The sequence below is a fragment of the Melospiza melodia genome, chromosome 6 (genome assembly GCF_035770615.1).
Source record: "Melospiza melodia melodia isolate bMelMel2 chromosome 6, bMelMel2.pri, whole genome shotgun sequence".
NCBI lineage: Eukaryota > Metazoa > Chordata > Aves > Passeriformes > Passerellidae > Melospiza > Melospiza melodia.
Window position 1 is genome coordinate 17,299,257 of NC_086199.1, and position 18,456 is coordinate 17,317,712.

An 18,456-nucleotide genomic window follows, 5' to 3' on the forward strand; every position below is an offset into this window, starting at 1 on the left:
ACTAAGTACATTTAATACCTTCTTTTTTCTGTTAGAAGAGCATTTCCTTGGATGATAAGCCAAGATGCCTTAAACTAATGAATAATGAACTCCCTCACATTCAGCATGTACATTATAAATCCACATGGTTTGTTTGGGAATTGAAGCAAGGAAATTTCTATCATCTACTGGTCACAAGTTCCTGCTGTCCTTAAGGAGATCAATGTTTGAAAAAAGATAATCAACAGCCTGACACATCAAGGGAAGAATGTTCTTGAAAAACCTTTTTGTCACACACACAAAAATAGTTGTTTTGTGTTTCAGTACTTGTAGCCAGTAAGGTTAAATATGTCTAGCATAATTCCACTTCAAATAGGATTTTATGTATAAACTTAAATTAAAATAATATTTATGGAAAAATATTCCATGCTGATGTTGGACTTTTTAAAAATGGATTTTAATCAGTAGAATGGAAATACTAGAATGGAATACTAGAATGGAAATACTAGAATGGAAATGCTGTGTTTTACACGTGTTGAGGATTAGGACTTTTACTTTTGTTTCTTTCTCTCATGGAATTTTGTCCCATCTATTGCTAAGAAACAATAACTACTGTTCTTAAGATAACAAAAGATGTGACTGGGAGGAAGAGGAGGGGGAAGGTGCAGGTGGTTACTTTCTTACCTGTGAAGTTCTCTCTTAGGAAAAGAAAAGATACGGGAGATTTTGGCCGGGTGGTGATGGGCTGGGCTGGGCTCCTTTTCCTCTCTTGCTTTCCACATCAGAGGAGGCACGGACGGTCTGTGGGTGCTGCCCAGAGGATTCACTGCCATGGTGGAGCTGTTGTCATCCCATTCTGCTACCGTGGGTGAGCCTTTGCTCATTAGAGCAGCTGTTGAACTGGGACCTTCCTAACACTCGTTCTGACTGGAAGGGACCCCCACCATCTATTCAGGTGTCTCAGGGAAAAACCCAGGACCCCTGTACGCTCCCCCTTCCCAGAGGAGGTGTCTCCCTGATTCTGTGTGGCTGCTGCGACAGAGGAGCCCGGCTGCCGCTGCCAGGCCCCGCTGCTTCCTGCTGCTGTCTCAGGCTTTTTTGCTACACTCAAACCCACACCCCCTGCCTGCTGGGACACTCCCTGGCTCCTGCTACAGCTGTGGAGTTTCTGACACATTTCCTTTGTTACTCTGGGGCCTGCTCACCCCTGCTGTCCCAGGCGCCGCTCCGTGATTCCTGCTGCAGCCCACATCCCCACGCGGCCGGGCCGCCATTGCCGCGTGAGGGAGGCGGCGCTCGCCCCGCAGCGCCCCCTGCCGGCGCGGGGAATCATCGCGCCCGCCCTGCCCGGCCGGGAGCCAGCAGCGCCCCCGCTGGCCGTGACTGGAACTGCAGGGACGGGGCCCAGAGGGTTTCAGCGGCTCCCTGGTTGGGTTTGGTTTGGTTTTGCTGCCACAGCTGCTGTTTGTTTGCCTTGTTATGCACATACACACACTACTAAAGAACTGTTATTCCTCTCCCCATATCTTTGCCTGAGAACCTCTTAATTTCAAAGTTATAGTAATTCCAAGGGAAGGGGGTCATATTTTTCCCATTCCATTACATTCTATTCCATTCCAAGGGAGGTTCTCTTCCTTGACAGATACATGTCTTTCAAACCAAGATAATGTGTGAAAGCCAACCCAAGTCCTTCCATCTATTGTCAAAGTACTTTTGTATTTTTCAGCCTGAATTCTTCTTCTTTCTATTAGTTTCATGTATTTCTGTAGCTCCGGGAACACAACTATTTTACAATGTGTAACTGCAAAAAGACAGAGTAGAGTTTTATGTTGGAGATTTGGCAAATCAAGATTTACTTTTGTACAATTTTAAAATTTATCCACTTTTCCATCAACTAATCAGTTGTGCAATTTCCCTTGGGATCTGAAACCTAAATCTTTTTTAGCTCATATCTGACAGCCAGGAATAAAAATATTGCAATTGCAGCTTTCTGTCATTTACACTTGATGAAACTAACACCAAATGAGTGTAAAACTGATTGGGAAACAGTGTTCAGACAACAGTAGGTAGAGACCAATAGTTTCATTTCAAACAGGAAGAAAGTATCGACTCAGTTTTGCAAAAATAGTGAGTCACTGTTTTTATTACTAACTTGGATGATGGAATACAGGACACAATTTTAGGTCTGAAGATGATGCCAGGCACTCAGGGTGGCAAAGATGCTGAAAGACTAGGATTCAAACCAATATGCATATGGGAAAGAGATCTGGAAAAACCAGAAGCAACTCAATAACCATCCATGAAAGTTGTACATCGGAATAATCACCTACATTATTGGAAGCACTGAAGTTTAGGTAACAGTTTTGAAAAAAAGAATTTGGCATTGATATTATATGAAAAACTGAAGATGAATCAACAGCGTTTTAAAATAGCAAGCACCACTCCAGACACAGGAACAGCATAGGTAAGCAAGATGAGAAAAATAATCGTGCTGCTCCATGCTCTCTTAACAATATATTTTCTCTGTCTCTGTATCTCATTTTGAGCACTGTACTTGAAGGAAAAGTGACCAAGAGATGAAGCACAATCTGGAGCACGGTAGAGCAATGGTAGAAAATGTCACATAAGGAAGGGGATATTTCTAGCCTGAGATAGCAAAGACTGAGATGAGATATTGTAAAAAATACCTTCCTTTCAAAAAGGACGGGAATATTCTGCTCTCCATATTCAGCAGGGCTCAAATGCAAACAATGTGCCTCAGCTGTAGCAAGGGAGAGATAAATTTAGTGCCTGGGAAAATGTTTAAAATTAAGATGCTCTGCCATAGGTTTGCAATAGGTTGCCTGGGACAACTGTGAAATCTCTAACACTGGAAATTCATTAGAAGAATCACAAAATTCTCCATTTTTTTATCATCATGAGCTGTGGTTTGTGGATTCTAATTCCTGCTATTGCACAGACCTATTACATGGTGCCAAACAAGGACCAAATCTTCTGCAAATAGGGTGAATCATTTCTGTAGCTTCTGTTGTTCATGCACAGGGCCTTAAAGCCTTAGGAATTCAAAGAAGGTAAAAGAGTGAAAGGCAAGGATAGAACCGTGAACAAAGAAGTTTAAATCCTGGCAGATTAAAGGGATTTTTTTTTAGAGATGCTAAAATATCACAACACTTGTTGTTTACCCTTTGCATCTATGCTGCAATCTGAGGAGGTGTAAGCTCTGTTTGACACCTTCTCAGCTGATGGGGCATTCAGAACTCTCTGTGCCTCACTTGCTTTTCCTCCTGACTTGCTTTGTGTGGGACATATAGCAATGTTGTATTTGGCTAACAGAAGAATTTGATGAACTAAGAAAAAAAGTAAATGTAAAGAAAAAAAAAGAGGGAGAAAGGTCACCCTGCTGGTGAGGGCTGAGAACAGAAAGTTGATGGAAAGAACAAGATGACACAAGCAATCAGCATAAAGTAACTCTTCCTTTCTTTACCCTTGCAAAACTGCAGGAATTTTCATGGAAAATGTGTTATTTGTTAGAGTTTTTTCAGCTGATGAAATGAATGACTACCAAACAATTCTTAGAGATAATAATCTGGGTACTTTCCATTTTAAATTGGTCTTCTTTAGAAGTAGATGATTATTTTGTAGACCAAAAAAAGGTTCCTGGGCAATAACTTATTGCAGAACACAGCACTGCATGAGTAAAATTAGTATTTGCACAGCTGATGGTAAAAGCAAAGCAAAAGGCTAGTCACATTTCTTTGGATTATTTTGTAAAGTGAAATTAATACTTGTGCAAAATGTCAGATAAAGAATCCAGTGGCAAAGTCTCCATTGATTTGAGCAGAGCAGAATCCACTCTTGAATCCAGCCAAACCCAATGTGTAGAGCCAAAGTGCCATGGATTGCCTGCCAATAGGATCCTGCCTAGAAGCCTATTGCAGACAGACTGACCTTTCCAGGCCCTGCCATCTCAAATAAGGCTGCCAACAATAATGATACCTAGGGATCAAAATACCCATCTGCTGCTTATGAGGCTGAGAAAAGCAGCAGTCTGGGTGCTATTTACAAAGAAATTTGTTTAACTTAGAGCTAAGTATTTGCCCAAATGTAATGGTGCAGAGGAAGGTCTGTCACTTTCTCTTGGTAGGGGTGTTGTTCAGTCAGCACACTGACTGTACACTGACTGTGAACAGAGTGCTGAAGAAGCATCACCCAGCAAACACTACAGATGGGCAGGGACTAGCTAGGTCTGCTTTGGAAAAGGGTGACAGGATGGCATCCAGAGGCATCTTCCATAGCAGATTATTCTGTGCATCTCTGAAATGGTGTTCTGGACAGCATTCTCTCTGTCTAGTTCTGGCCCTGGGCACTAAGTGCAGACAGCAGGACACCCAGAGGTTCATGGCCAGCAATTGCTGCTACTGCAGCACTAAGGACTCTTCTGGACACTACTCAGTGTCTCCCTGACCATTGCAAACATGAGAACAATGGTGAGTCCAGCCTTTTGCATGCTAACAAACTTAGAACAGCACCCACTGCTCAGACCTTCAGCTCATTGCCTCATTTAAACAGATAAACAAATGCAACTTTAAAGTTCTTTCACTCGAGCTGTGGCTACTGGCTAATAAGACCCAAACCTCTTTGTTGTGCTGGAGAAATTACTCTGATGTAAACTTGAGTTAGGATAAAGAGGAGGATTTCTGCAGCTCCAAGCAATACATGTAAAGATTATGTAAGGTCATTTTCATTTTTCTTCATGTGCATCTTTTTCTTCTAAAGATATGAAAAAAGCAAGATTAAGTTTTCTCAGATAAGACAAACAGAAAACACTGACAGTGTTCTGTGGCTTTAAAAAGGGGAGTAGCTTTCAAAAGCATTTTGAAAGATAACATTTGTGAAAACAAAGCCATCTTGCCCCACTGAGAGCTTCTGTATGTACCTAATAGGAAATCTGTTTGAGTCCAGAAATTGCACCCTTGCTTGGGAAGAGTTGATTCTGCCTTTCATCAAGCTTCCCCTTTTTAGAAAGCTAGACAGCCTGTGGAGAATAATATTTCATTTAAAACATATCTCACTATTGTGCCTCTCAAAATCTTTGCAAATTTAAATTTATTCTATTATCACAACTTAAAATAATGAAAACTGAAGGCATACATTAGAGTGAAACTGTAAAAAACTGAAATATAACAGTGTATTTAGTCTATAAGGTTGCTCTTAGACTTACTAATGCTCTTATAAGTCTGTAGTCATGTTGTTTTTCTGTGGTTTGACATAAAGCAGCTCTATAAACACAGGCTATATCAAAAAGCTTCTGACTACTTGGATTTGAAGTGTCTTTCTTTGTGTTCACAATTTCTCTTAAATCTAATAAGAAATAAGACTATGTTGGTCCACCTTGATGAACAATGGCTTTAATTTTCCTAGTGAAATGTGACCTTTCAAGTAATAAGCAGAGTATTGAGTAGATATTGTTGCCAATGCTAATAGATGTTTGGAAAATAAGGAGTAGGGAAGGGATTATACTCTTAATTCCTGGATTAAGCAAAAAAGAACTGTGAACATTCTCAAACAGACACATTGTACTTGTGTATTTTGCAGTATTTTCTGCCCAGGGGAAAGAAAACACTTGGTGATTCTCCACAGCTTGTACATGAAATTAGATAAAATAACTGTACTATTTCTTGAAGGATCTAAGAAAGTGCTGTGTTAGCCCAGTGTTAGTAGCCTAAATTAAAACAACAGAAGATTCCAGCTGTATTGCTTGGAAATGCTGACCCTTCTCTAAGCTAAGGCTCACTCAGCTTCTGTTCCCAGAGTAGGGATATCAGAGGGTCACACAAAGAGTTCCACTTTCACAGCTGTTGGAGAGGAGTCATCCAAACAACTTAATATCCTCCACCTCCAGGTAAAGTTTATTCAAATATAATATTAATCAAAAAGCTCTTTTCCCAACCTAACCTCTTTCTCTTGATCAATTCAGTTGGAGAAATGAAGCTGCTTTATTTTTTATGCCTAGCCCAACCTTCTCTTTGTTCTTGAATTTGTAAATGTGTCAAATATAATTTAAACTGACAGAGGCCAAGATTAAATCAAACAAAATGATTAAATCAAACAAAACACATTGTTTGTGGTTTTTTGGTTGATGCAAAGCTTTCTCCATAAAATGCTTTTAGATAAATTAATTCAGCTATTAGAGTGCTGCAGCACTGAAACTTTGCTCCAACACTTTGAACTTTCCAGGGACACTGTCAGGTCATCTTAGATTCAAAACCTAATACATGGCTGGGGTTCTGAAATTGCCTAAGGGAATCAGGTACCTGACTTCTACTGAAAGCTAGTGTGTGGTGGGAAGTTAATTGACTTCCAGCAGGACTTAAATGCCTTTGAAGAGTCTATTCATGTCCTTGCAAAAAGCAGCCCATGTCCTTCATGGACATAAATGAATGTAACTGCCTTCACACCCACCTACCAGCAAAGTGCCTGATGCACACATTTTACAAAACCTAAACAAGACAGAAACTCCCAAGAGCTACCTCTACTTTTATTTGATTGTATTTTGGTTAGCACTAAATATTTCCTTTGAATGTAAAATAATTATAGTGTTCAATAATGACATTATTAAGTAGTAGCATAATGATAAGGTTATATTTCAGCAGATTACTCCATTAAGGACTTTCAGTTTCAGCCTGGCAGGCCGTAAGCTGTAGTTTAACCCACTGATTTTAGTGGTACGCCTGACCTTTTAAAGTGCAGATGCAGAATCTTAATGCATCCAAGGTTTTCCTGTAAGCATTTTTGCCTTAAAACCCTCATCCCTATATCTCAATAGCCATCATGAAAATTCATGGCAGGCAATAGAGAAACTCAGTACTTTTGAAAACAGTTTTCTGTCTTGTTGACTGAGATTTTAGTGTTAAGCAATCTGGCATTAAAATTTGCACAGCTTTGAAAATAGGTTCCAAACTATTTCCTTTAATTCCTCATTGCTACTTTAAAAAGTAATGCAATAAATGTGATGTTATCCATATTTATCCATATTTTTATTGTAATTTATTTTCACACAGGATGGGCATTTTTCATCCCTGTGTTAAATCCTGCTCTCTTTTTGGTATGCATACATCTGTATCTCCACTTGTTTTGCAAATTTAATATCTTGATATTAAACTATAATATTTAAGCTCATTATAATCAGAGCTTTTGGGGACTTCTCTCTTCAAGGCCTTTAGTAAAACAACTGTAATACCATGGGACTGTAGCCAGAAATTTCTTTCTCTGATCTTAAAAATCCTATTTATCCACAGATATTCTCTAAGAATTCTACAGTCTCCTTGGCAAAGTTACCTCATTCAATGTTGCGTGTGGCTGCTGTAAGGGGAACTCAATGACAAAGTCAGAGGTCTCTTAGCGACAGGATGATGCCATGGTACAAGATGGCACAGGGACAGATTATGCTGGTCCTTCATCTCTGACAATTGACATCTGTATACAGATGATTCTGGCAGCTATTCCCTCGTTATCTTCAGTGGACATGACATCCAACCACAAAACCACTGCAGAGATCTCGCACCTGGCAGGCTTGGGCCATGAGGAAGGCAGTGCTTGAGTGAGCAAATGTCAGGGCTGATCAATGAAAACAGAGCTAGTGTACACCAAAGATCCCTCACAGCCTTGCCAAGTCTCTTGGATAAAGATTATTTATTAGTCCCTTGCTTTCATAGCTATAGATGTTTTCAGACCTATTGAAAATAGCTGACAAAAATTCCTTTGTGGTGATGAGAAACCAGCGCTGGTTACCAGAAAGAATGGAACAGAGCAACACAACTGTCTCATGTCTTGAAACCATCTGAAGATCCTCTTAATGGTTGCTGAAGCAATAGTATAGGTTAAATCCTATACTATTTCTGCTAGTTGGCAGAGAAATACATCAATAACAATGAGATCTTAGGCTTACAGGAAATGAACAGATGTGTTTCTGAATGAATTTGGAAAGAAGGATACAGAGTAGTATTTCTCTGCTTTATAGCCAAGTATTTTTATTCAGTGAGATTAAGACAAAGAAGGCCTTGAGATTTAAAAAAAAAAGAAAGTGTAACAGTGTAATGGATCTTGGGTATTATAATTTCATCTTAAATAGCTCAGTAGTAATTTTTGCTAAAACATAACCCCCAAAAAAACCAAATAAAACTGCATTTCTCACAAAAGTTAGGTTTGGAAGCTGATTCAGATTTTTCACAGATGCAAATGTGGAAGGACACTGTTAAAACTATTCCATTGCTGCACAGATGAGTTGACAGATATCAGAATCTGGACTTCAATTTGAAGCTTTCCTTGTAATTAAGAACAGCAGGATTTGACTTAAATCAGGATTTTTACCCCTAATAACGTCAAAAGAGGTTCCAATTTTTTCACTAGTTAAGTACATTTGTTGAATATCCTGGGTTAGCTTATTATATTAAAGGATTCCAAGCTTTTGTTTTCAAGTTCAAATATTGATAAAATTAGTATAAAAATGTTATTCTACAATATTAGAAACCTAAGTGAAAGAACTTTAGGCCAGAATGAAGAAAAAGAATTAACTCCTAACACAAATTAGACTGAAAAGGCAATCTGCATTGTTCTGTATGAGAGAACCACATAATGATGTTGTAAATTTCCTAATATTGCAGTATTCTGAAAGGCTTTCCAGCTGGAAGAAAACATTTAGTCCTGATGCATATACTACTCTTTCCAGGGGATGGGGTCCTTTGTGACCAGTTCTGCTTATTTACACTCTTGTATATTGTTTAGCTTTAATGTGTCGCAAGTTTAAAGGAGAACCAGGAATTCAGCCCAGTCTTCCTTAAATTCTTGCTAGATTTTATGTTAATTTAATTCAGTATTTCTCTAGCTACCTAACACAAAGGATGATTTCATTGTCATTTAAGATCAGTTCTTTTCCTGTTTTCATGATCTTCTCACTGTTATTATTCTTCTCATTGAAATTTCTTTTCTAGTCATAATGAGCACTCAGAGCATTTCATTGAGAAAAACAAGGAATTAAAACATTTTCTATTTCCCTAATCAAGACACTGTCATTATTATCACTGAAAGCCAGGGAAACAGATGAAGAATGACAGAGTTACATGAAAGAGGAAAAGGACACTGCCAAAGTGATTCTGTGATCACAGTCATTTATAATAACACTCTGGATGCTGGCATAGCAATCTAATTGCATACTAATGCCTGTTGTGTAAACTCAGTTACTAGTTGCATTACAGGTGCTGATGCTTCAGTCACAACTGAGGCAAATATGAACAGAAATTTGGAAAGTCCTTGATTGCTATTGTGGAATAATTCATACCACTCATCAGTGTGTCAATTTTCAATTTAATTTGACATTTTTGAAGCAGAAAGCCACAGTGATTCAACTCTAGAAGAAAAAGTATCCTTGGAAAAGAACCATGTTTTGAAAATGAAGAAAATAAAAGTAGGATAAGTTTTTATTCTATCACTTTTGACAGTATCCTATTATAGGAAAGACTAAATAAATTTTAAAGGCAAAATTCTCTTCCCATTCAGACTACAATAGCTCCAGAATATACCTACCAACTTTCATACTATTTTCCATTAAATTAGATCTGCAATATCACAAAGGCTGATTCATCTTTTGGTCTCAGATAAGTCACTTCCAGGAAACAGGCATGATGAGAGTAAGACAGAGAGCTCTAAACAATCTCTGAATTGAGAATGTGTTCAGTAGACACACTTGGTTTCTTCTCATCCCACAGATTTCTTATCTTGAAATCTGTATGTCACATAATGGAGAAGAACAGGACATAGAAATTTTATCTGAAGGCTAAATTAAAATCCTCCTGCAGTAACCTGCTTGAGGAGCCGGGACTGGTACAATGCAAAAACATTAAGTGACAGCCCCAAAAAAAGTCAAGAGGTCTTCCATCAGGAGGTATGCTCTTCACGTGATCCCACCCTGAGGTGGTGCTCTCTCCCTAGCTATTTCACTTGATTCACGTTGTTTCAATACCTGTTGAAATGGTTGACACAGTTTCACTGCTATTACTGTCATTATTTCACCTATCCACACTTGTCTCTGCCAGTCTGTTATTCATAATTGCCAGGGCTCCAACCCCACCAGAGAATCCGTTTTGCTTCGGGTTAGAGCTCATTTGCCTTGGATACCCATTAGCAGTTTCTGACAGCTGTTTCTGCATGATGGCCAGTGAGACTTTATTGGAGGCCAGGAAGTCTTTCATGGAGATCATCTCCCCTGACAGACGGCGTCCATCCGTGTCGCTCTCGTTGACGCCGTCGGTCTCGATGGAGATGTTCCTCCGGCTGCGCACATTTCCCGGCATCACCACGTTCCTCCGTGAGCGAAATAATCTTCTTTGGCACCTGTGGCAGCACTTGCAGGCCAATTTCTTTAATATCCAGTTTATGGACTGCTTGATGACTATAGAGATCACATTAAATAAGGAATAGATGCAGCACACCCCCATGAGTATGAAGACAAAGTTGCCAAAGCGGTAAAGGCCCTGGCTCTCGTACCTGACGTTCTGGCTACTGACCAGATCACCAAAACCAATGGTGCTGAAGGCCACAAAGCAGAAGTAAAGTGAGTCAAAGTAACTCCACCCTTCAATCGGTGTGTACATTGCAGAGGCACAGCAGGAAATGATGAGGGATGCTACACATAAAATCAGCATTACATAGTACACAGAGGGCTTCCAGCCCGCCAGGCTGTCCACCTCGGAGCTCCCCGAGCCGCGGCGGCCGTTGTGAGGGAGAACCCCTTTCCTCCTCAGCTGTCTCTCGTGGCAGGACTTCATCACGTAAGCTATGACCGTGATCAAGCGCTCCAGGAACAGGTTAAAGAACAAAATGGTCCCTGCACATCCTATAAGGCCGTAAAATATCAGAAAAATTTTGCCTCCAACGGTGGCTGGGGTGGTCATACCAAACCCTGGAAGACAAAAAGGAACAGTTGTCATACCAAACCCTGGAAGACAAAAAGGAACAATTGAAAAAATAAATCTGTAGGCGCCATGTTAGGACTTTCATCACATGCAAAATGGATGAACTGGTAGCAAATCTTCGTGGTACAGCTCAGCTTTGAGAAAAAATACATTCTCCCCAGATGTCACCCACTTGTGCTTGACTGAGTCTGAGCTGTAAGGGGAAGGAACACATGCCAGCATTTCCTCCAGAATCAGAATGAAACAAAAAGCAGAACAAAACACATGGACAGGAAAAGAGAGTTTATGGGAGTCCTGAATTTTGGTTTGGTTGCTAGGTTCACTCTTTCTCTCTTTGTGCTTTGAATTGCTTCCAGGCTTTGGGGTTTTTGCAGCTGCTGGTGCTTTTCTGCACCATGGCTCTGTCCCAGGGGTGGCTCCTGCCTTTCAGAGATCCATCTGCACCAAGTCTTTGGAACACAAAGTGAAATTTCTGAGGTTCACTTGACTCCTGGTAGTGCAGGAGGCACATCACCCGGCACTCAGCACCCACCGTAGCCTGGCTGTGGAAGCCCAGGCTGGGAGCACACACCAGGTGACAGCCCCTGGCAGGATAATCATGAGTGTCCCAGTAGGAGTTAAAGATGCCCTGCATCTGACTTTGCTGTCTGTCACTCATTAACAACCCCTTTTTAAATCAGCATTGCTGAAATTTTTCTATTTCTCTGTGTCCCACTCCATAGCTTAAGTCTGCATGTGGATCTTATCAAAAGTCTCCTCTGGTCTGATTCCCTGAAATAAGATTTCTTAGGCCAGAGGGGCTTCAGTCTACTGTCACATCTTTCCCATCCTAAAGCCTGAAATTAGTAATTTTGTTTTGGTTAAAGCTGTTGATAAGACAATCCTGTTTTAAAAAGATATTACTAAAAAATAAAAAGTTGTCCAGAACATCACTGAGCAAATTGGAGTAACACTCATGACAAATCTTTGCTGGTGTTTTATTAAGATTATTAAAGGTCTACATAACTGACCAACTAAGCAAAAACATTTTTGTTGATAGGACAGAAAAATCACAGGATTTTTAATTTCTCTTTGTAACTATGAGATGCTAATTATGAAATAAACACATTAGGCTCTGAGAAACAAAGGAAAATACAGTCAGTATCATATAGTTGTACTTCAAAGACAAGAAAAGAGACCATGTTTCCAACAGTGTCAAACTGCACCTCTCTTCCCATCACTTGGCAACCTGCTGCCAGCACAGATTCCTCTCTAAAGCTGGCCCTGCCACACTGTGAAGTGTCAGCCCTCACTCTGAGCCCTCCAGCTTGAGCCCACTAACAACAGCTCCAGGCCTGGCCTCTCCAGGGTCTGCCCTGCACTTCTGCCTGCATCCACAATCACACACCAAGTGGTCCTACAGAAGGCTTCAGCCTCCTCATTAAATTTCTGTGCTAGGGAGAGCTGGACTGCAGCTCTGTGGTGAGGAAAGCAATATGACAAGTGACAAACCACAGACAAAATGTTCTTCACGACAAGAACTTTTTCCTGTTGTTGCCCTTGGCACACAAATATTTCCTCTTGCTTTCCAACCTCCCTTTCTGTTCCATGGTTTGATCTCTCTATAATTGTAGTTTTAATACTTATTTTCAGTGCAGGCTGGCTTATATGCAAGTCATGACCTCCACCCTGTGGACAGACACAAAAAAACAATGGACAAGAGGAATCTCAGCAGCTGGTGAGGTCTGCCCAAAGAAGCTGTGGGGAGGGAAGAGGGGGGCTGCCACGTCCCTGCCCCAGTGTGTTCCTTGAGAATGGAAGCAGCTGTAGGCTGGGCAGAGATGGAAAGGTGGGGAGTCCCTGGCAAAGGGTGAACAGCATTTTGGGACTGGCAGGCATCTCCTACAGCATAAAGCAAATGCCCTGGAAAGAGAAAGGCTCACGTTCCCAGAGGCAGTTTTATGCTTTTGGGCTGCTTCCCACAGGTCCCTCTCGGGATCCTGCCTCTGGCATCATGGCCAGAGCCTGAACTCCTCAGGCTGTTTCTTTAGCTGACTGGATCTTGTTGCTGGGTTTGTCCTGCTACCCACTAGCAAAGGCTTTACAAAGGCATTCAATTGGCATTCCAGGGAATCATGGTGAATTATGAATAAATGACTTAGTGAGCAAATAGAGCACCAATGTGACCCGTAGAGCCCAACAGCAAAAGAGCAAGAAATTACATTGCAGACTGGGAAGAAAATATAAAATGAAATTATGAAATCATATAAAAGAGGAAATAAAAGCAGTAGCTGACACTTGGATACTATTCGAAAGTACAAAATTGCTTCTTGTGATGAAGAAAAAAATAAGACACAACTGCAGAAAAAAATGCTGGTGATTTTATGGTATGAGAGAATGCTGATTAAGTTTAGTGATTTTTATTTTACAAGCTGGGTGATATTTCTTGAAAACACTGTTTCAAGTAGCAATTGAGATTGTAGTTAATCAAGTGGAAATCAGATCATTCTGAGCTGGGAAAATAAAATGTTTTAAAGGTTCCAAAAGTGTTTCAATCAATTTGTTAGACATGTCTGCAGTGCCACTATTGATAGAAATGTATGACAAATTCTAACTTCACCAGCCCAGCAGTGAAGGCAGCATTCTTAGTAAAAATTTCAGGATCTTATTTTGAAATCAGTGTAATACTGATTTGCCTCTGTCTCATGATCCATTGACTTCTATAAATTAGTATGATCTTTCTTAATATTCAGCTGAACTGATCAAGTACATTCCTTAAGCTTCAATTTTTCTCCAAATATTGAGGTTTTTTTTTTTTTTACCTCTTGCTTAAGCAAGAATTCTGGGGCTTTTTGGTGAATATTCATATTAATTCTGAATTTCTCTGTAGCAGATTTACTTTATTAGAAGCTGGAGGAAATTTAATTCCAAGTAGAGTCAGCAAAATTTTTCTAAGCACTGCACACCTCCTATGGAAGGTAGGAGTAAAAAATCTTTAGATTTTGTTTTGGCAGCAAAATTTCTGTTATGAAGTCTGGTACTGCAAAGCACTCCAAAATTCACCTGTGTGTTCAGATTATATTGTGTGGATATATTTAAAAAAAAACAACTAAAAAGGGAAATCACATCAACAGTAGGATATAATCACTTGTCATTATTTCTTGAAGTTCTGGGTATAAGTGGAGAAAAGTGAGCAGCTGTATTTCTTATCAATAGCCAGTTTGATAAGGACTGAGGTCCAACAGGAAGTTCTCCTAAAGCAGAATGCCCCAAGAGCAAACAGTGAATAATATCAAGCAAGTATTAATCTCAATCTAACAGTAAAAAGATTATATTGAAATCAAACAAGAGGAAAAAGGCATCAACTGCCCATTCCAGGCCAATATTAGGTAATTTCATCTTTTCTGCTGCAAACTGCTCCAGTGCTACCAGCTGCTGTAAGTTTCTCATGGGTCATTACCCACACTCATCTCCCTCTGCCTGGTGACACATGGTTTGGCATTTTGTGTTTTAATTGTGGACGTCCTGACATTCACAGGGTACATTAATTAAAACTTCATTTCCTGAGGCAACCGGTGCCATGAAAAAGTATGAAAAAAAGTTCATCAGTCCTAATCTCTCATGAATGAAGCCCAGGGTGCCCCAAATAGCTTGGGGGTAGAGAGACTGGGACAGACAAAGAGATTTCACAGTCAATTTTAGATCATGCAATTGGGTCTTTCTATTGTTCTGAAGCATATCTCTCTTTTCTGATAGGTCTGAACTGAATGTATGCAGTTCACTGCTCCTGCCCTTCCCACAAAGAGGAAGTAGGTAGAAAGAGGGGGCAATAATGAGTCATTGTGATGTTAGAAATATAAATATCAACACAAAACAGATTCCAGTTTAGCCTCAATGAGAGCTCTTTGTGATGTTGTGTCTGTACTCCTAATGTAGTTTATATTTATTTCTTTTTCTCTGTCAGCTCAGTTTAGACACTCATTGGGGAAATGATGAATTTCCAGTGAAAAAGACAATGGACAATGATTGATAGGTGTGAACCAAACTAAACAGGACAAAGAGTTTCAACTGCAGTGAAAAAAAGATCAAGAAAAGTAACTAGTAAAGAGAAATACAGGAAGACTTAGATACTTGCAAAGATGCTGAGCCTCTTTTTTCAGACACATTCTGTACTGAACTTTCTACATAAGGATGTTTTGTGCTTCTAAAAGAGACAGAAGAAATAACTCTAACAGAAGCTGTACTTCAAAGGCTTAGTTGAGAAAATGTTCTATACTTTGCACTGTTCCAACAATGTGCAGACACCAATACTTTGGCAAAACTCACTTCTGCCATGATAACCTCCTCTGGTGCTCTCTGAGCAGGATAAGTACTCCTGACAAAAATTCTCCCTTGTAGAGACTCCTGTAAGACCAGCTAAAGGACTCTCAGATCTTGTCACATCACTGCCTTCATGACACTGCTATGTCAGCAAGCTTGTAAAAGTGTCCTTTCCAGAAAGGAAGGAGGACACTAAGTCCTTTCCAGAAAGAGAAGAAAAAGACTCATTTCTGTGAAGACTTCCACTGTATGAGAGGCCACATTGATGGAAGGAGGCATGTGCTGTCACAGCTACCTGATGGTAACAAACCTGCACTTAGGTCCAATTTTGATATGAAACAATATCTTTAGTGCTGATGATTTTGCTAAGTCTATGCAGAAAAGCACACACACACATATGCATGCAGGCACCTCTGACTTCCCATCAGTGGATGATCAGCATCTGAACTGTGCAGCTGGCTGGTGAGACACACATCCATGCATGTTGTCTTAAACATTATTTTCAACATCTTGATCTTGTCTCTTATGAGGAAGGGAGAATGAGCTAGCCATGAAACTTTCCTTTAATGGAAAAATTATTTGACAAAACAATATTTTATCAGGACAGTCTGGGATATGGTATCATTTATTTAATTGCCAATGCTGTTTGATTGTGCAGATGGCTAAGTGGTGGGGAAAGACTCATCCTGCCCAGGGAGGCAGGGACACATGGCTATAACAGCATTCCTTTGTGCTCTATGCCTTCTGTTTCCAGATTTGTCTGCCTGAGCAACCTCTGCACCTCCTGCCCAGCATCTCCTGCTCTCCAGAGCTGTAAAACCTGGAAATGTCTCCAGGGCTACTTGAGCTGAGTCATAACTGCAGACTGCTGTGATGAGTGCTCAGCTGCTTGGAGACCTGGGACCTGCCCTGAGTGCTGCTGCAGCTGCTTCCATCTGTGCCAGAGTGCACCTGCTGTGCCACGCACAGGCAGGATGAGAGGGATGTAACCTCCTGCAGACCTCCTGGCAGGGTTCAGTCCATTCCAAAAGCACAAACACTGATGCTGGAACTAATGGTGTAGGATTTCTTGATGAAACAACACATGTATGAGATCTTTTTCCCTCTCTAACCTGTTTGGAGACTCATCACAGAGTGCTGACAGACAGCACTCTGGACACTGTTTCAGTGAGGCTGAAGATGATGATTTGAGGACTGCATGGATGCCATGCTCAGTCTGTGCCATCACTGGGGCAGGAGCCTTGTGCAAGAGCTCAGGCATAACATTTCTTTCCCTCTGAGAAAAGGCCACTTTCCCTTCTGTCACCCCAACCCTGTGACACAGGTGCAGGTTGGTGTCACACCAGGTGTGTGAATGGGACACTTCAGGGTTAGAAATAGCAAAACCTTGGGCTTTCACTGATTTGTTCTGCAAGGCATAAGAAAAACTGGTTTTGTGTTAGTGTGTAAGGCAAAGTCTCTATTTAACACAGCAAAGTTCAGCTCACAGAGGGTCATTGTTAAACCCTCTCTGGAGAGCTGGATGCCTGTTATTGCCCTTCTCTATCTCACACATGGAAACTGCATGTTCTGCCTTGAACAGAAACCCACCTTAAAAAAAGTTTCCGATGTTAAGAAATTTAAAAGACATAACCAGAAGGAATGCTAAAGGGACAACATTAAATGAACAATGTCATCAAAAGATCAATTTCAACAGACATCTTGACGGGTCTGTTGATAGTTCTGTTATCATGTCTGTGTAGTCCTTAAAGAATACATGACTGTAACTTTCATTATTGCAAGATTTTCACATAAGATAAATGGAAACCTTGCCATTCTGTTTTATATAGTTAAGGTTATATTTTATTTATATTTTATTTAAAGTTCACACAAGGTCTTCTATAAGAAATGTACACAGCCTTATTACAGCTGCTGTGTGATCACAAATTCAATCTATAAATGTTTTATGCCTACCTTCATGTTTCTGTTTATAATTTTTATGTAGTTTTTTATGCTGGAGGTGCTAGGTCTAGTGCCTTTCCATCACCCCTAGATAGATTTGTACCTCTGTACAGCTTTTGTGTTACTATAGGGATAGAACAAAGTTCAGTATTGAAATACCTTATTACTATTTTTGAACTTCATAACTTGTTGAACAGTCATTTAAAGGTTTGTATTTAGCCTTAAAACATATAAAAATTTATCTAATTAAATTATATACCTTGAATATTAAATAAAATTTTTGTATTTAAAATACGATATATATATACAAATTTTATTTAGTATCCAATCATATTTTCCTTTTAGTATGTTGTATGAAAAGGCAATTGTGCCTGCAAGTGCCTGGCTCCAAGACAACCTGAAATCCTGTGCTCATATGTGCTTAAGAGCTTCTGCCTTGGTATGGGCACAGTAATACTGACAAGTGGTAGTTCTGTGGACAAGGTTCATAACTGAAAAATATACAAAATTAGATCTGAGTCATATATATACATATATAGAAACCTTCTTTTTTGTTGAATAGAAAAATTTCTGTTGAATAGTCTACCTTACTAACAAATAGCAGTAACTTCAAACCATAATTCATCGTGGCAGGATAATAGTTTATCTGAATTGTGAATCTAATTAACACTGTTTCAAGGGTTTGTTTGCAGTCATTCAGTCTGTGTAAACATAATAACCCCAACTATCATGGAATAGGAACATAATACTGTGTACTCATTAAGCTATAAGTTCATCTACTCTAAAATTTTCCTTTTTAAATCATACAAAGCTGCCTGCATTTCAAGAATTTTCAAAGGTTAGTTTTAAATTGCTTATTGTTACTTTATTGCTGACACATACAGCTTTTCTCTGGAATAAAGTTTCAGCATTTCTTCTCATTTAGGGGTAAAACTATGGGAAACAAGGCAGGCTTTTTGGCCCCCTCAGGGGAAAAAAAACAAGTGGTGCCTGCTTGAATCTTCTTGGTAACCTGAGTTTGGGGACATACTGTTTGCAGCATCTCAGTGCAGGGGATTTTGTAAAATTAAAGCTCTTCCCTGGCTTTATATACCAACAATTTTAAGCAACAATGTCACTTGTGATTCAACTGAAGCAAAAATATCTCAGCTGTGAGTATTAAGCTCAAAAAAGAAAAGTAAAGAAAAATAAATCTGCAGTATTACAGACTGTAAGGAAGTTGGACACAGATAAGAACTTATTTTTGATAAATTGAAGAAAGAGTATA

At 39.8% G+C, this 18,456-nt stretch overlaps 1 protein-coding gene across 1 annotated transcript in view; it reads right to left on the reverse strand.

The window, feature by feature from the left end:
- Positions 1-7,644: 7,644 nt before the first annotated feature.
- The window catches only part of KCNK13 (potassium two pore domain channel subfamily K member 13), a 51,051-nt gene continuing 40,239 nt past the window's right edge, over positions 7,645-18,456 (reverse strand). The window contains exon 2 of the mRNA XM_063160130.1: positions 7,645-10,936. Coding sequence (XP_063016200.1) covers positions 10,044-10,936 — 893 coding nt within the window. The 3' untranslated portion in view covers positions 7,645-10,043. The remainder of the gene's footprint in view (positions 10,937-18,456) is intronic.